Source organism: Geotrypetes seraphini, chromosome 6, assembly GCF_902459505.1.
Source record: "Geotrypetes seraphini chromosome 6, aGeoSer1.1, whole genome shotgun sequence".
NCBI classification, from domain to species: Eukaryota; Metazoa; Chordata; class Amphibia; order Gymnophiona; family Dermophiidae; genus Geotrypetes; species Geotrypetes seraphini.
The window spans coordinates 69,739,376-69,758,461 of record NC_047089.1 but is presented as its reverse complement, the minus strand read 5'-3'; the positions used below and the strand labels follow the sequence as shown (position 1 = coordinate 69,758,461).

Sequence of the window (19,086 nt, the reverse complement as noted above, 5' to 3'; positions counted from 1 at the left end):
CGCTGAGTTCCAGATAAAGAATATCTACTATAATAAAATGCTAAGCGCGCATGCGCATTCTTACCTGCGTGTTCCGTGATCCATATGTCCGTGGCAGGTAGGAGTGCGCATACGTGCGTAGGGTTCTTTTTTCCCGTAACGTAGTTCATCGTCGTCACCCAGCCCCCCCGCTGCACCCGAACCCCCGTTGACCCTCCAATCCAACCGTCCCACTGCGAGATGACCACAAACCTCCCGCCTCCAGCAGTGTCCGCAGGACTCCAAACATGCTACCTTGCGGCCATCCACTGCCCCGATTTCCTCTGCCGCGTCCCTAATGACATCATCAGAGACGCGGCAGAGGAAATCAGGGCAGCAGAAGGCCGCGAAGCAGCGCGTCCAGAGTGCTGCGGACGCTGCGGAGCGGGGAGGTCCGTCGGTCAACTCACAAGGGAGGGTCAGTGGGATCGGCTGCATGGCGGCGGTAGTAGCGGAGGAGGGGGGGAAAGATGGAAACATGCTTCTCAAGGGTTATACTGCACAGGGGTATGGGAGAGAGGTAGGCAGGCAGGCTGGCTGGCTTTGGAGGGTGAGGGTGGGACAAGTCTGTAAGGCAGTGAGGGGGACTAAGGAAGGAGGCACTGGGGGGCACTAAGGACATAGGAAGGAGCACTGAGGGCACCAAGGACATAGGACAGAGGCACTGGGGGCACTAAGGTCATGGGAAGGAGATACTGGGGGCACTAAAAACATGGGAAGGAGGCACTGGGGGCACTAAGGACACAGGTCGGATTCAAGGGGCACTAAGGACACAGGACGGAGACAAGGGGCACTAAGGACAGAGGACGGAGACAATGGGGCACTAAGGACACAGGACAGAGGCACTGAGGGCACTAAGGACATGGGAAGGAGGCACTGGGGCCACTAAGGACATAGGAAGGGGTACTAAGGACATGGGAAGGAGGCACTAAGGACATAGGAGGCACTGAGGGCACTAAGGACACAGGACAGAGGCACTGGGTGCACTAAGGACACAGGACAGAGGCACAGGGTGCACTAAGGACATAGGAAGGGGCACTAAGGACATAGGAGGCACTGAAGGCACTAAGGACATAGGAAGGGGCACAAAGGACATAGGATGGGACACTACGGACATAGGAAGGCGGAACTGGGGGCACTAAGGACATAGGAAGAAGGCACTGAGGGCACAAAGGACATAGGATGGGACACTATGGACAAAGGAAGGGGGCCACGGAGAGACAGGCAGGCATGGTGCAACAGAGAAATACAGGCAGGCAGGGGGCCAGGGAGACAGAAACAGAAAGACAGACAGGGGAGCCAGAGAAAGACACAGACAAAAAGAATGACAGACAGCGTCCAAGAAGAGAGAGAGACAAAGAAAAAAACCCAGACATCTACTCTAGCACCTGTTAATGTAACGGGCTTAAACACTAGTATCTTCATAAAATACTTGATGGAAATGTGCACAGGATAGAAGTTTTGGTTCATATTTAGAAAGTTTGGCTTTTTTCTTTTGTTTTTATAGGGTTTTTTTCTTGTTTGTTTTACACATTCATTTTAAAAGAAAAATTTACATGTGTTAAAGTATAGGTTCTCAAGAACTGTATATCCCAAGTGGTGTGCAGGACCTAGTACAAGACCTTTCTCTCCTCCCTGCTTCTGCTACTTCTCCAAACCAACAGTAGTGGTGACAAAAGTCTCCATACACACATTGTTGGCTCTGCTGGTCCTTGCCTCCTGTTATATCAACTTTCTGTCCCGGAGCAAGGGACTGGCAAAATTAACATGTGCATGGAAGCTGTGGCCCCACAGCTGCATATTGTTTTGCTGCTATTGCTGAACTGGAGAAATGACAGTTGGGGGAGAGGGAACAGTAGATGTGATAATAGATATAGGAGAGGAGAAAAAAGACTGAATGGCAGAGGGAGAAAGGGGAGATGCTGGATTGAAAGATGGGGAGAGAAAGATAATAGAAGAAGGCAACAGTTAGTGAAAGTCTGGGGAATAAGAGAGCTGAAGTGAGGGGAATTAATGAAAAATTATATATAGATATAGTAAAAAGAGGTTTATTGAAGATTAGCTAGTAAGAATGAATTAAATCTGGATAGAGAAATAGAAAAATAAATTGAAGAAAACTGAAAAGGAGGAGAAAGAGAAATGACAAGTTAAGGAAGATGGAGAAAAGCAGAAATCAGAGCTACACAATTAGGAAAATAAACAACCAGACAACAAAGGTGGAACTGTTTGGTCTATGTGAACAGCCCCCCCCCCCCCTTTTAATTCTATCTCAGAGGAGATCGAGAGCATTTTGAACTCTTACTAAGATTGGTAAGATGACAGCCAAAGTCTCCCCTAATTACAAGTGACTAGGACATCATCAATTAATTCATTATTAAACATCCATAGTTGGTATATCTTCCAATTACAATCCAGTTACAAATTGCATACTTCAGCAATATTTTATTGGTTCTATTCAAGTTACATGGTTTCTGGTTAATCATACTTCATTAGTACTTTTCCTTAGCAACAAGTAATGACTTAACTCATCACATGCTATTGGTTTCACCCCTGTCAGCAATAGAAGGAAGTGAACAACATGCTCACCGAGGACATGCTGACCTTGTAGACATGCTCTATTCTATTGCAAACATCTAGTTTACAAAAACTTTAACACTTTCTAGACAACATACTTCTGTAGGCTACAATCACATGGTTACAGGCACATGATTTTCCCTAACTCTACAAGTAACAAATATGTTAATCTGACTCTTAGCTTATTTTCATTACATTACATTACATTACATTAGGGATTTCTATTCCGCCTGTGCCTTGCGGTTCTAGGCGGATTACAATATAAGAACATAAGAACATAAGAACATAAGAACTGCCATCTCCGGATCAGACCCATGGTCTATCAAGTCCGGCGATCCGCACACGCGGAGGCCCAGTCAGGTATACACCTGATGTAGTTTTAGTCACCCATATCCCTCTATGCCTCTCATAAGGAGATGTGCATCTAATTTGCCTTTGAATCCCAGCACAGTGGATTCCTTGATAACCTCCTTTGGGAGAGCATTCCAGGCGTCTACCACTCGCTGCGTAAAACAGAACTTCCTGACATTTGTCCTGGACTTGTCCCCCCTTAGCTTCAAACCATGTCCTCTTGTCCGTGTCGTGTTGGACAATGTAAATAATTTATTTTCCTGCTCTATTTTATCGATGCCTTTCAGCATTTTGAACGTCTCGATCATGTCCCCTCGCAGCCTTCTCTTCTCAAGGGAGAACAGTCCTAGTTTCTTGAGTCGTTCCTCATATTCCAAGTTCTCCATACCTCTTATTAACTTCGTTGCTCGTCTCTGCACCCTCTCTAACAGTTTTATATCCTTCTTTAGGTTGGGAGACCAATGTTGGACACAGTATTCCAAGTGTGGTCTGACCATTGCTCTATAAAGCGGTATTATGACTTTCTCCGATCTACTCGTGATTCCTTTCTTTATCATGCCTAACATTCTGTTTGCTTTCTTTGCCGCTGCCGCGCATTGTGCCGACGGCTTCAGGGTCCTATCTATCAGTACACCCAGGTCCTTTTCTTGTTCGCTCTTACCCAGAGTTGCGCCTGACATTCTATACTCGTATTCCTTATTCTTACTACCTAAATGCATTACTTTGCATTTCTCCACGTTGAACTTCATCTGCCATTGATCTGCCCATTTCTCTAACTGATACAAGTCGCTCTGGAGTTCCTCGCTATCCTCCTGCGATCTGATTGCCCGGCATAGCTTTGTGTCGTCTGCAAACTTAATGATCTCACTGGATATTCCGTCTTCCAGGTCATTGATATAAATATTAAATAGGATCGGCCCAAGCACGGAGCCCTGGGGCACACCACTAGTCACTTTCTCCCAGTCTGAGAACTTTCCATATAGAAGATGTCTGGGCAATTCCAGTAGAATTACATTACAGGATAAGAGTAGATTACAGGAACAGTAAAGAATTTTCAAGGAACAATGGCTTCAGCATCCTGTTCTAGACATGACACCAAAATATTTTGTTCTATAACAGAAAAATATGTACTCTGCGTGCTGTGCTGTCTATACTATGCTGCGTCACAAGTCTCTGAAGCATGTCCTTTATTCAGCTACATCTTTTATATACCATATTTCTTGCTCTATAAGAAGCACCTGACCAGGTAGACTCCTTGATCAGAAAAATCTTTCTCACCCTCTGGAAGCTTTGGTCCATCAGAGCTTACTTTGATGCCTCATTATTTCGAATTCTAGTACAATCCCTTATACTGAGTCAACTCGATTACTGTAACACCGCCTACTTGGCACTCCCCCAGAAGTATATGCGGCGATTGCAACTAGTTCAAAATGCAGCAGTTAGACTACTTTGTGGACTGAAGAAGTTTGATCACGTGACACCTTCCTATTGACTCTTACATTGGCTGCCGATGGAGGCACGTGTGAAATTCAAGTTTGGTTGTTTTTGCTTCAATGGCTTAGCCTCTAAATACATAACAGACCTTTTCTCTTTCACAACCAACAGACACAAGCGAAGCTCACACCCGAACTTTGTTTCTCCACCGGTTAGAGGCTGTAAATTTAAAAGTCATCACCAACATCTTCTCGCACATCAAGCAGCATTATGGGGTAAAGACCTTGAACAATTACTCGTGCCTACTACCTATGGAGAATTCAGGAAATGCCTAAAAACACATCTGTTCCTGAAATACTTAGGAAACCAACCTAATCAATCTTAATCCTCAACAAACGATCGCAAGAACTATCAATCACTAAGTCTGTACTTGTTTATTCACTCAATCTGTAACATTTCTAATCATTGTAAACCGCATAGAACTTCACGGTCCTGCGGTATATAAACTGTTGTTATTATTATTATTCATAAGACACACCTACCTATAGAGGAGGAAAAACCAAGAAAAAAAACAAATCTGAACCAAATGGTGTACCCTGTCTCCCCTCTGGTGGTCTAGTGGTAGACCGGAACAGGGCAGGTCTAGTGGCAGGCTGGGACAGGGCAGGCAGGCAGGCCTAGTGGCAGGCAGGGCCCCCTGGTACCTTTTTTAAAATTCTGGCAGGCCCCTCCGTACCTTTTTTAAAATCCTGGCAGGGTCTCACTCCCCGCCCCCCCTCCCCCCGTACCTTTTGTAATCCGGTGGTCCAGTGCTGTATCGACAAGCACTCCTGCCCTTCCCTCACTGGACTGCTGATTGAGTCCTGATCTGTTGTGGCAGCGAGTGGCAGAGCGGCGCACATGACAGGCGCAAGCTTTTCATGCACCTGTCTGATCCCACGCCGCTGTCTGAATGGCTGCCATCAGCTTTTGCAGGACTCACAAGAACTGATGGCAGCGGTGCGGGACTAGGCAGGCGCGTGAAAAGCTCTCACCTGCCTTGTGCGCCGCTCACTGCTGCAACAGATCAGGAGTCAGTCAGCTGTCCAGCGAGGGAAGAGCAGCGTTGGATCGCCAGGATTACAAAAAGGTGCCCGGGGGGAGGGGGAGTATTTGCTCCATAAGATGCACCCTTATTTCCACCCACTTTTTGGGGGGGGAAAAAATGCATCTTATGGAGTGAAAAATACGGTAATATTAATTTTTTTAAGGTCTTAATTAAAATTCTATCTAATGCATATTGGTTATGGGGTCCCCCTTATATCCTGCATAATACAATTATCACAATCAGAATGTCATCTTATTTTCTGTTCCTGTTAAGAATATATCAGTTTTTAAATATCTATTTCAAAATCTCTGCAGATTAGAGCTTGGGTACGCTTGTTGAAATTTGTTCAGTTAGTGGGGTACTTAACTTGAAGCTGAGAAATGCTGTGTGTAAGCATTCAAATTGGGAAAGGAATGATAAAGGGAATGGGATTTGACATGCCACCTTTCTGTGGTTACAGTCAGTGCGGTTTACATATTATATACAAGGACTTATTTTGTAAATGGGCCAATGGAGGGTTAAGTAACTTGTCCAGAATCACTAGAAGCTGCAGTTGGACTCAAACCCAGTTCTGCAGGTTCTCAGCCCACTGCATTAACCAATTAGGCTACTCCTCCATAAATTTGTAGGTTAGCATGCATAAAAATTGGTTTCATGTGCACTAAATTGCTAAAACACATCTCGCTCTACTTGGAATTTTGCATTATTGTTTTAACTTCTCTTACCTTAAGCCATAGCTTTTTCAATATTTACAGTTACATTTTACTCATTTTATTATGTGTTCTTCTTGTTGCAGAAAATGGAGAGAAGGAGCCTCCTACAACATTGCTATGGGTTCAGTATTTCCTAGCTCAACACTTTGACAAACTTGGCCAATTCTCATTGGCTTTGGATTATATTAATACTGCCATTGTTAGCACTCCAACATTAATAGAACTATTCTATGTAAAAGCAAAAATTTACAAGGTAAAAAATAGACTAGTTTGAACTAAACAGATTCTAAAATGAAATTAAAACAAATTTTGAAGTAGTTTACTAGAGAATGACACGGTGGCAGTTACCTGCGAAACGGTGGGGGGGAAAAGTGCTCACTGGGGACAAGGCCATCCACCGCCCCGTGGAGCGGTGAATGGCCTTGTCCCCGCAGTTAAGAGAGGGAAGGCGCGCGGTAACCGATCGCACACAGCCCGCTCCCTCCCTCCCTCCCTACGGCCAAATCTATCTACCTCCCTCCCCCTTACCTTCATGGTGCTTTAGTAAAGAAATTTACTGAAACCGGCGAAGCCTGCCCACCTGCAGTTGTGTGTGTGTGGGCAGAAGCTTCTCCTCTGAAGCAACTTCCAGTTGCGTCAGAGGAGAAATTCCGCCCACACAAACGCGACTGCAGGCACAGGCAGGTAGTCTCCGTCGGCTTCAGTAAGTTTCTTTACTAATGCACCGCGAAGGTAAGGGGGTGGAGAGATTCTCGGGCCGCTGAAGGGTGGTAAGGTGGCGAGAGGGAAGGGTGTATGCTGCAGGGACGGGGATGGGGTGGTGAAGGGGACGGCGGGGACAGGACGGTGAAGGGGACGGCAGAGACGGGGCAGTGAAGGGGATGGTGGTCCGGTGACGGGACAGGGACAGATTTTTTCCCCTTGTCATTCTCTATTGTTTACCTTAGTAAGGATGTTGATTATTTTGATTTGTGATAGCAAAATTAGATTTATACAATAATAAGTGGCTATTAGACAGATGTGTTTCTGAAAGCAGAGTACCTGTAGTTGTGGAATTTTGTTTTTAAAATAGCTTTACCTTTTACAGGAACAGACTTCAAAAATGCTTATGATGTCTAATCAGAGCACGCAATGATCAGTAGGTCGAATGGGCTGAAAAAAAAAAATGGATGCTTTGGATGGGTCATGAGTTTGTATGTTCAAAATATGACCAGCATTTTTAAAGCAGGGGAATACCCTATACAAACTCAGTTTCAAATGTTAATTCACATTTATCTATTACAGTATTCATTTTGAGAAGGAACATGTGGGATGACATTCCCATAGTTAGCAAGGTGACAGAATGCTTGGGAATAGCATTCTCCTTGTTAAACAGTTACAGCATTGTCATTGATTATATTCAGTATTTTATGAGATGGTAATGGATAATGGGTCACATAATTATAGTCATGGGTTAATGGTACATAGGTATTGGGTCAGTTTGTATGACCCATCTCTCTGCATCTTGTAAATCTTGCTGGATCATTTTCTAGGTTTATTACATCAAATTTTGTAAACTAAAAATAACAAATTTTGCTTTGTGTGTTTCACTGGGCATACTATGCTCCTTTCTTCTTTTTTGTTTAGTGCACTTCAATATATCTTAATGTTCCATAATGCATTTACACGTGGGAGACCTGAAAAGTGCATTGAGGACTTGGTGTAAGGAGGATCTTAATGGTTTTTGAAGTGTGTGCCTCTTATTTTAATAAATATGATTAAAATATTGTCTGAATTATATAGCCAAAGGGCTAAAATGTCACAAATACCTTGCTCATATTTGATTAAAATTAAACTAGCTTGTGATCCTGTACCGATACAAAGGTTATATTCATGTTTTTTCATCTTGAGTTTTGCTATTAAAGTTATTTCACTAGGACAAGTTAGAGACTAATTGATATAACTACAGTATTGCACTGTACTACATTTTCATTTTCTTTTTTACTCTTTTTTTATATATTAATGTTTTGAAAATATTACTTAAAACACTTTGGGGTTCTTTTATTAAGGTGCACTAATCGATTTAGCGCGCACTAAATGATAAGATGCCCATATGAATATAATGGATGTCTTAGCATTTAGCGTGCCCTAAATCGGTTAGCGCACCTTAATAAAGGACCCCTTTGTAAGGTAATAAGAATACAGATGAAACAGATGAAATCAACCAAGGAAAAGAAATAAAGCTAATACATCTGGATCTTACTTAGAATGTTCCTCATGATTAGACTACATTGATGGAGAGAAACAAATCCAAAAACCTAGGGAAAATGGCCTAAACAAAAGAAAATAGGCAAACAAGAAATAACGAGAAAAGTAACTTTTATACACCCCCATGTGCATCATCTTTCTTCTCCTCTTGACCATCCCCTTGTGCGGCATCTTTCTGTCCCTCCCATCCCCCTGTGCAGCCGAGCCCCGCCAACCCTCCCACCTCGAGGCCAACAGCAGTGGCGGCAACACTCTAAAAACAGTCCACCCCCCACTATTTATGTCATCGGTGACGTGGGGAGGGCTGCGGGCCGGCCTGTTCAGAGTGCTGCTGCTGTTTGGAGCGGAGGTATGTCTGTCTCATGGTGGGAGGGATGCTGTTCAGGGGGATGTGTGGGAAGGTTGGTTGGGTTCTGCTGCACAGGGGGATGGGATGGAGGGATAGGAAGATGCACAAGGGGATGGGTGAGAGGGGAGGAAAGATGCACATGGGGGAGGAAGAAAGGAAGAGGCAGAATTGGGGTGGAGGAGAGGAAGGGAGAAATGATTGTTGTACATGAAAATAAGCCCTATTGCATTTTTTGGGCCCAAAATTAATATAAGACACTGTCTTATTTTCGGGGAAACATGGTAGTATTTTTGGAAAAGTGAACAAGTGATTCACATTTACCCGTTCCACTCCACTCAGTGTATTATAGACTTCTATCATGACACCCCTGAGCTGTCTCCTCTCCAAGCTGAAGAACCCTAGCTGCTTTAGCCTTTCTTCATAAGGAAGCCGTCCCATTTCTTTTATCATTTTCGTCACCCTTCTCTGTACCTTTCCACTATATCTTTTTTAAGATATGGTGACCAGAATTGGACGCAGTATTCATGATGTGGCTGTACCATAGAGCGATACAAGGGCATTTTCCCAGTAAAAGCAGGCAGCATTTTCTCACATATGGGTGACGTCATTCACGGAGCCATGATGTGGACAGCCGCAAAAGCGCTGCTGCACTTTAAGAACTTTAGAAAGTTTGCGACTGACCGCACTGCGCATACGCGAGTATCTTCCCACCCGGTGTAGGCACGCGTCTCAGTTTTCAGTTTTCTGTGGGGCTATGAAGTCATGTGGTGAACGTTCTGTGTTTGATTTTTGCCTTCCCGCTTGCGAAATCTTTGTTCTTTATTTCTTTCTTCTTTTGGTTTTTCTGCCTTTATAAATAGTAAAAAAAAAAAAGAAAGAGAACTTTGTTTCTTTTATTTTTCTATTTAGCCGTTCTTGATGGGGCCTTTGCCTCCATTTCAGCCCTCCAGTTTTGATTTGGATGAGGCGGTTTTCCTTCCCATTTCCTGCCCAATAACCAGCTTTAAAAAGTGTGGCAGGTGTCAGTGCACCATTTCTCTTATCGATCCCCACAAGTGGTGTATCCAGAGCCTGGGCCCAGACCACCGCGTTGAATCTTGTTAACGCTGCTCCATACTTCAGAAACGCTCCATTAAAAATTGTCTTTAGCAGTAACAACTTTTATCCCAGGACAAACAGGCAGTTATTCTCACATATGGGTGACGTCATTGACGGAGCCCGGATGCGGAAGCCTCGCAAGCAGACTTACTTGTAGAAATTAGAAGTTTCGAGTCGACCGCACTGCGCATGCGCGGATGCCTTCCCGCCCAGCAAAGGGCGTGTCTCCTCGGTTCTCAGTTTTCCGCAGAGCCGAGAAGTCCGTCTTTGACTCTCTGCATTTAACTTTCTCACTTCGTACCTTCTCTCACTGCGGTTTGTGTTATTTTTCTTCGCTGTACGTACTTTATTTCTAGTAAAAAAAAACAAAACCCCCACAAAATTTTTATTTCTTCCATTCGGCTGCTGGGGAAGGCTGCTCGGCCGCAGCCCAGGGGCTTCGACCTTGCAGCAGCTGTTTTTCCTTCTATGTCCTGGCCAGCGACAGGCTTCAAGAAGTGTAGTCATTGTCAATGTGCAATTTCTCTCACGGACCCACACACCAGGTGCCTCAAGTGCCCTGGGCCACAACATAATCCAAAGTCGTGCGAATACTATGCTACTCTTCAACCTCGAGCCCTTAAACGTCGTCTACTTTCAGTGGAGAAGCTCTTCCAGATGGATTCAACCACTTCTTCGACTCCGAAGCCGACCTCGGTCTCGCCTTCGACCGAGGGCCCTCCTGCTTCCACTGCTTCGACTTGAGCCTCATCAGACCTTCTTTGTTTGCAGCAGCTCTTTCCTCGACGATGTCTGCTGTATCTTCCCCTGTATCCTCAGGTGAGATAGCTCAGCAGACGGTTCCACCGGTGGAGCTTAAGATGCCTAAGACTTCTAAGTCAAAGCACATTTCCACTGCCTCGGTGGAACCTTCAGCCAAGGCAGGTGGTCCAGTTTTAGACATGGATCCATCATTGCCATCTTCTTTCCAGATCATGTTAGAGCAGCAAAATGGGACCGAAGCTGGGCATTCCGCAGACTCCTGCAAGGTCGAGCCTCTTCTTATGCCTCAGTCTGAGCCTACACACTCTATGCAGGGAGCAGAGTCTCTGCGAGTGTGTCTGGTCTGGCATCTAAGCACATGAAGCAAGGAGCAGATTCTTTGCATGTGCCTTGGCAGGAATCCTCACACTCTATACAAGGAGTAGAGTCTTTGGGAGTACATCGAGATTCCTCCATCAAGCCTCTGGAGCTTCGATCCACAGCCTCCAGTCCTATCTATTCTTTGGTGGCATTGGCTGCTTCCCTTTCCGGGGCGAAGTCTCCTCGATCTTCGAGATCTGCTTCCAAGCACCGTTCTCACCGACGATCGAAACCTTCATCGAGGCATCCTTCCAGACATAGTTCTTCTTCTAAGGAGCGTCCTTCTTCAACTAAGTCTCGATCTACACCTACTTCTACTAGACCGCCGACTCCTCTTTCGAGGTCTCCAATTCCACACCTCGAAGACTCAGCGGGTTCGATTGCTTCGTCCAACTCTCCCTATTCTTTTGATGCTTTTTTTTTCCAGCTGAAGCTTCATCTTTGACCAGGCTGCCTCGACGACCTCGAGTCCTCCTCGAGGCAAGGCATTACCGGATCAGCTATCTTTCTCCTCTTTTCTTCGTCAGATGGCTGTGGACTTGGATCTTCAATTGGATGCTGGTTCCAAATACTCTAAGGAGTATACATAGTAACATAGTAGATGACGGCAGATAAAGACCCGAATGGTCCATCCAGTCTGCCCAACCTGATTCAATTTAAATTTTTTTTTTTTTTTTTCTTAGCTATTTCTGGGCGAGAATCCAAAGCTTTACCCGGTACTATGCTTGGGTTCCAACTGCCAAAATCTCTGTTAAGACTTACTCCAGCCCATCTACACCCTCCCAGCCATTGAAGCCCTCCCCTGCCCATCCTCCACCAAACGGCCATACACAGACACAGACCGTACAAGTCTGCCCAGTAACTGGCCTAGTTCAATATTTAATATTAATTTCTGATTCTAAATCTTCTGTGTTCATCCCACGCTTCTTTGAACTCAGTCACAGTTTTACTCTCCACCACCTCTCTCGGGAGCGCATTCCAGGCATCCACCACCCTCTCCATAAAGTAGAATTTCCTAACATTGCCCCTGAATCTACCACCCCTCAACCTCAAATTATGTCCTCTGGTTTTACCATTTTCCTTTCTCTGGAAAAGATTTTGTTCTACGTTAATACCTTTTAAGTATTTGAACGTCTGAATCATATCTCCCCTGTCTCTCCTTTCCTCTAGGGTATACATATTCAGGGCTTCCAGTCTCTCCTCATACGTCTTCTGGCGCAAGCCTCCTATCATTTTCGTCGCCCTCCTCTGGACCGCCTCAAGTCTTCTTACGTCTTTCGCCAGATACGGTCTCCAAAACTGAACACAATACTCCAAGTGGGACCTCACCAATGACCTGTACAGGGGCATCAACACCTTCTTCCTTCTACTGACTACGCCTCTCTTTATACAGCCCAGAATCCTTCTGGCAGCAGCCACTGCCTTGTCACACTGTTTTTTCGCCTTTAGATCTTTGGACACTATCACCCCAAGGTCCCTTTCCCTGTCCGTGCATATCAGCTTCTCTCCTCCCAGCATATACGGTTCCTTCCTATTATTAATCCCCAAATGCATTACTCTGCATTTCTTTGCATTGAATTTTAGTTGCCAGGCATTAGACCATTCCTCTAACTTTTGCAGATCCTTTTTCATATTTTCCACTCCCTCTTCGGTGTCTACTCTGTTACAAATCTTGGTATCATCTGCAAAAAGGCACACTTTTCCTTCTAACCCTTCAGCAATGTCACTTACATACATATTGAACAGGATTGGCCCCAGCACCGAACCCTGAGGGACTCCACTAGTCACCTTTCCTTCCTTCGAGCGACTTCCATTAACCACCACCCTCTGGCGTCTGTCCGACAGCCAGTTTCTGACCCAGTTCACCACTTTGGGTCCTAACTTCAGCCCTTCAAGTTTGTTCAACAGCCTCCTATGAGGAACTGTATCAAAGGCTTTGCTGAAATCCATGTAAATTACATCTAGCATATGTCCTCGATCCAGCTCTCTGGTCACCCAATCAAAAAATTCAATCAGGTTCGTTTGGCACGATTTACCTTTTGTAAAGCCATGTTGCCTCGGATCCTGTAACCCATTAGATTCAAGGAAATACACTATCCTTTCTTTCAGCAACACTTCCATTAATTTTCCAACAACTGAAGTGAGGCTCACCGGCCTGTAGTTTCCTGCTTCATCCCTGTGACCACTTTTATGAATAGGGACCACATCCGCTCTCCTCCAATCCCCAGGAATCACTCCCGTCTCCAGAGATTTGTTGAACAAGTCTTTAATAGGACTCGCCAGAACCTCTCTGAGCTCCCTTAGTATCCTGTGATGGATCCCGTCTGGTCCCATCGCTTTGTCCACCTTCAGTTTTTCAAGTTGCTCATAAACATCCTCCTCCGTGAACGGCGCAGAATCTACTCCATTTTCTCGTGTAACTTTGCCAGACAATCTCGGTCCTTCTCCAGGATTTTCTTCTGTGAACACAGAACAGAAGTATTTGTTTAGCACATTTGCTTTCTCCTCATCACTCTCCACATATTTGTTCCCAGCATCTTTTAGCCTAGCAATTCCATTTTTTATCTTCCTCCTTTCACTAATATATCTGAAAAAATTTTTATCTCCCTTTTTTACATTTTTAGCCATTTGTTCTTCCGCCTGTGCCTTCGCCAAACGTTTCTCTCTCTTGGCTTCTTTCAGTTTCACCCTGTAGTCCTTTCTGCTCTCCTCTTCTTGGGTTTTTTTATATTTCATGAACGCCAACTCTTTCGCCTTTATTTTCTCAGCCACTAGGTTGGAGAACCATATCGGCTTCCTTTTTCTCTTGTTTTTATTGATTTTCTTCACATAAAGGTCCGTAGCCATTTTTATCGCTCCTTTCAGCTTAGACCACTGTCTTTCCACTTCTCTTATGTCCTCCCATCCTAACAGCTCTTTCTTCAGGTACTTTCCCATTGCATTAAAGTCCGTACGTTTGAAATCTAGGACTTTAAGTATCATGCGGCCGCTCTCCACTTTAGCCGTTATATCAAACCAAACCGTTTGATGATCGCTACTACCCAGGTGAGCACCCACTCGAACATTAGAGATACTCTCTCCATTTGTGAGGACCAGATCCAATATCGCTTTTTCCCTTGTGGGTTCCGTCACCATTTGTCTGAGCAGAGCCTCTTGAAAGGCATCCACAATCTCCCTACTTCTTTCCGATTCCGCAGACGGAACATTCCAGTCCGCATCCGGCAGGTTGAAATCTCCCAACAGCAGAACCTCCTCTTTCCTTCCAAACTTTTGGATATCCACAATCAGATCCTTATCAATTTGCTGCGATTGAGTCGGAGGTCTGCAGACTACACCCACGTAGATAGAAGTTCCATCTTCTCTTTTCAGAGCAATCCATATCGCTTGTTCCTCTCCCCAGGTCCCTTGCATTTCGGTCGCTTGGATATTGATACTCCTCCACCTTTATGACCATCTCTGTCCTTCCTAAAAAGATTATATCCCGGTATGTTTGCATCCCATCCATGTGATTCACTGAACCATGTCTCTGTGATAGCAACAATATCTAGATCTGCCTCTAATATCAGGGCTTGCAGATCATGAACTTTGTTGCTTAGACTGCAAGCATTTGTGGTCATCGCTTTCCAGCTATTTTTCAGCGATAATCTCCTTTTTCGTATGGATTTTTGTGTCGTTTCACTTTCCGTTGCAATACTAAGAAATGAGTTGCTGATATTGCTTATGTTGCAGCCTTTACTACTATCACATCTTTTCTTTTGCTGGGGGTGGTCTCTATAATTGTCCTTTATACATACACCCCCCCACCCCCACCTTCTAGTTTAAATGCCTAGAAAAATATTGTCTGAATTTCTCTGCAAGGTTTCTTTTTCCTGCTGTAGTAATATGTAGCCCATTCTTGTATTTCCCCATCCTCCTATGTACCTGAAGCCTTCTTGATGACACCAGGCTCTGAGCCATCTATTAAAGTCCTCTGTGTTTTTCACTCTTTGCTCTCCTTTTCCATATGTATCTCGAAGTCATGCATCTTCCTCAACCTCCAGCAGAGTCACTTAAGCTTCCTATTCACTAGCTTTGGTCTCAAACTTTTACCAGATGCCTGGAGACTCCTTATGCAATTCCAGCTGTTCCAGGCAAATTAGACTCCAGATATAAAACTCTCCATTGTAAAGGATTTGAGAATTCACAATTATCTCACCAATCCCTACTTGTGGTGTCTTCTTTGAAAAGATCCCATCCTTCCAAAGTTTAAGCTACAGTTCCTCCTGGAAGAGAAGTGAAAACTATGGACAAATTTGGACGTCGCATCTATCAAAATGCCATGATGTCCTCTAAAGTCCTCAATTATAATTTCCATTTTGTCACTTATTTTGAGTTCCTTATTGCTCTTTTGCCTAAATTTCTTACTTATTTAGACACTCAAAAGCACTTTGAATTTCAGGAAGTCATCGCTTCTCTATCACAACTCAGATTACATCTCCTTCAGTCATCTTATGATGTCTTTGAGTTGTCTGCCCGGGCGACTGCTTGCTCTGTAGCAATGTGTCGCCTTGCTTCGTACCATTGACATGGATCCTAATCTTCAGGACCGCTTGGCTAATATTCCTTGTGCAGGCAATGACCTCTTCAATGAATCTATCGAGGCAGCCACCAAGAAATTGTCTGAACATGAAAAACCCTTTGCTTCTATTGTCAGACCTAAGCCAAAGCCAGCTCCTGCCAAGCCTACACGCCCTCCTCCCATTTACCAGAGGCGTTTTGCTCCGAGGACGGCTCCTTACACTCGCCCTCCTCCTAAGAAACAGCAGCCTCAGAAGCAACAAAAATCTCAACCTTCTGCTGCACCTAAGGCTACCCAGCCTTTTTGACTGTTTAAAACAGAGCATAACCTCCACCATTCTGGTTCTCAAACACAGTCAATGGTAAGCAGGAAAAAACAAACACTTAGCTGCAGACGGTGTCCAGGCTGTCTTCCATGCATCCAAAAAGTGCAAGCCTGCCTGGCCCCGCAGCCACTCTTTCCCGATGGGGAAACCTCCTTTTCGCTGAGCTGCGTCAGGGGAATGATTCCAGCCTACTCCACCAGCAACTGTAAAGGCTCTCTAAGTGCTCCAACTGCTCACATCCACACACATAGAAGCCTCAGCCTCAGCTTCTACGTTGGGCCACTGCGGGAGCGGACTGCCGGGCATGATGGACCCCTGGTCTGACCCTGCAGAGGCAATTCTTATGTTCTTAACGTCTGGAAGCTCTCCTTGAACTCTGAAATACAGTGTCTTCCCGATCTTCCATCTCAGCAAGACACATGATGGTATTACTAGGTCACATGGCTTCCACAGTACACATGACTCCTTTTGCCAGACTTCACCTCAGAATTCCTCAGTGGACCCTGGCTTCTCAATGGATGCAGATTTGCGACCCACTTTCTCAACACATCACAGTCACTCCTTCTTTGAAGCAGTCTCTCCGTTGGTGGATGCTCTCTTCCAATCTCTCCAGAGGCTTGATTTTTCAAACGCCCCCTCATCAAAAGGTGCTCACGACAGATTCTTCAACCTACGCTTGGGGCGCTCATCTCGATGGTCTCCATACACAAGGCCACTGGACCAGTACGGATTATCAATGTCACTCAATCTGTTGGAACTCAGAGCGATTTTCAAGGCTCTCAACGCTTTTCAGCATCTTCTTCACGACCAGGTAGTACTCATTTGAACGGACAACCAAGTCGCCATGTATTATGTCAACCAACAGTGAGGGACGGGATCTGCCTCCCTTTGTTAAGAAGCTCTGAAGGTTTGGGACTAGGCAATCTGCCACAACACCTTCCTCAAAGCTGTCTCAATCCAAGGGGCAAAAAATTTCTTGGCAGACAACTTGAGTCGTCTTCTGCAACCTCACAAATGGACACTCCATTCCTCGCCTCTTCATCACATTTTTTCACAGTGGGAAATGCCTCAGATAGACCTCTTTGCAGCTCCCCACAACTACAACTGCCTCAGTTCTGCTCCAGGATATACTCTCCTCATCGCCTCGAGGCAGATGCTTTTCTTCTGGAATGGACGAATCTCTTCCTCTATGCATTCCCTCCATTTCCTCTCATTCTCAAGACTCTTGTCAAGTTGAAAAACGATCGTGCCACCATTATTCTGATTGCTCCTTGATAGCCGAGATAACCTTGGTACTCCCTTCTACTTCAACTCAGCAGCAGGGAGCCATATCTTCTACCAGTGTTTCCATCTCTGCTTACACAGAGTCAGGGATCTCTGCTTCATCCCAACCTGCAGTCTCTACACCTGACAGTTTGGTACCTCTCAACATGACTCTTCAGTTTTCTCAACCTGTAAGAGACATTTTAGAGGCTTCTAGGAAACCTACCACTAGACAATGCTATCACCAAAAATGGGCTAGATTTTCTACGTGGTGTTTTTCTCATGATAAGGAGCCTCAACATTCCTCCTTATCTTCTGTTTTGGATTACCTTTTGCACTTATCTACTTCTGGCCTCAAGTTTACATCTATCCGAGTCCATCTCAGTGCAATTGCGGCTTTCCATCAGCCTATTGAAGGGAAACCCCTCTCTGCTCATCCGGTGGTTTCCAGATTCATGAAAGGACTTTTCAATGTCAAACCTCCTCTCAAACCGTCTCCTGTGGTTTAGGACCTCAATGTTGTCCTTACTCAACTCATGAAGCCTCCATTTGAACCAATTGATAAGGCTCATCTGAAGTATCTCACTTGGAAAGTGGTGTTTCTCATTGCCCTCACTTCTGCTCGTCGAGTCAGTGAGCTGCAAGCTTTACTTGCTGACCCACCATTCACGGTGTTCCATCATGACAAAGTGGTTCTTCGTACTCATCCTAAATTCCTCCCTAAAGTGTTCTCGGAATTTCATCTAAACCAATCCATCGTTCTTCCAATGTTTTTTCCAAAGCCTCATTCTCATCCTGGAGAATCAGCTCTTCATACTCTGGACTGTAAACATGCTTTGGCCTTCTATTTGAAACGCACCAAACCACACAGAACTGCTCCTCAACTTTTTCTCTCCTTTGATCTGAACAAGTTTGGACATCCGATCTTTAAGCGTACCATCTCCAACTGGATGGCTGCTTGTATCTCATTCTGCTATGCCCAGGCTGGATTATACCTACATAATAGAGTCACAGCCCATAAAGTCAGAGCAATGGCAGCTTCAGTAGCTTTCCTCAGATCTACACCTATTGAGGAAATTTGCAAGGCTGCTAGAAACATAGAAGATGACGGCAGATAAGGGCCATAGCCTATCAGGTCTGCCTACTCTACTGACCCACCCCTAAGTCTACTATCCTAGGGATCTCACTCCTGGTGACAGGTTCCCTTGGCTTAACTCTCTAAGGCAGGGGTGTCAAAGTCCCTCCTCGAGGGCCGCAATCCAGTCGGGTTTTCAGGATTTCCCCAATGAATATGCATGAGATCTATTTGCATGCACTGTTTTCATTGTATGCTAATAGATCTCATGCATATTCATTGGGGAAATCCTGAAAACCCGATTGGATTGCGGCCCTCGAGGATGGACTTTGACACCCCTGCTCTAAGGGATCCCACATGGGCATCCCATTTGCTCTTAAATTGAGGCTGTTTGCCTCAATCACCTGCACCAGGAGCTCGTTCCAAGGATCAACCACTCTCTCGGTGAAGAAATATTTCCTGGTGTCGCCATGAAATTTCCCGCCCCTGAGTTTGAGCGGATGCCTTCTTGTGGCTGAGAGTCCTTTGAGAAAGAGAATCTCTTCTTCCATCTCGATACGGCCGGTAATATACTTAAACGTCTCGATCATGTCTCCTCTCTCCCTACATTCCTTGAGTGAGTACAGCCGCAAATTTTTCAGCCTTTCCTCGTACGATAGATCCTTGAGCCCCGAGACCATCCTGGTGGCCATCCATTGCACCTCCAGAATTGCACACAGTATTCCATATGAGGTCTCACCATGGTTCTGTATAATGGCATTATGACTTCAGGCTTCCAGCTGACGAAACTCCTGCAGATGCAACCTAACAACTGTCTTGCCTTAGATGAAGCCTTCTCCACATGATCAGCAGTTTTCATGTCTGTGCTGATG

At 45.0% G+C, this 19,086-nt stretch overlaps 1 protein-coding gene across 3 annotated transcripts in view; it reads left to right on the top strand.

Moving 5' to 3' along the window:
* NAA16 (N-alpha-acetyltransferase 16, NatA auxiliary subunit) overlaps positions 1–19,086 on the top strand; it is a 310,852-nt gene that overhangs the window by 150,219 nt on the left and 141,547 nt on the right. For all 3 annotated transcript variants that reach the window (XM_033947900.1, XM_033947902.1, XM_033947901.1), the window contains exon 11: positions 6,261–6,430. In XM_033947900.1, coding sequence (XP_033803791.1) covers positions 6,261–6,430 — 170 coding nt within the window. The remainder of the gene's footprint in view (positions 1–6,260; positions 6,431–19,086) is intronic.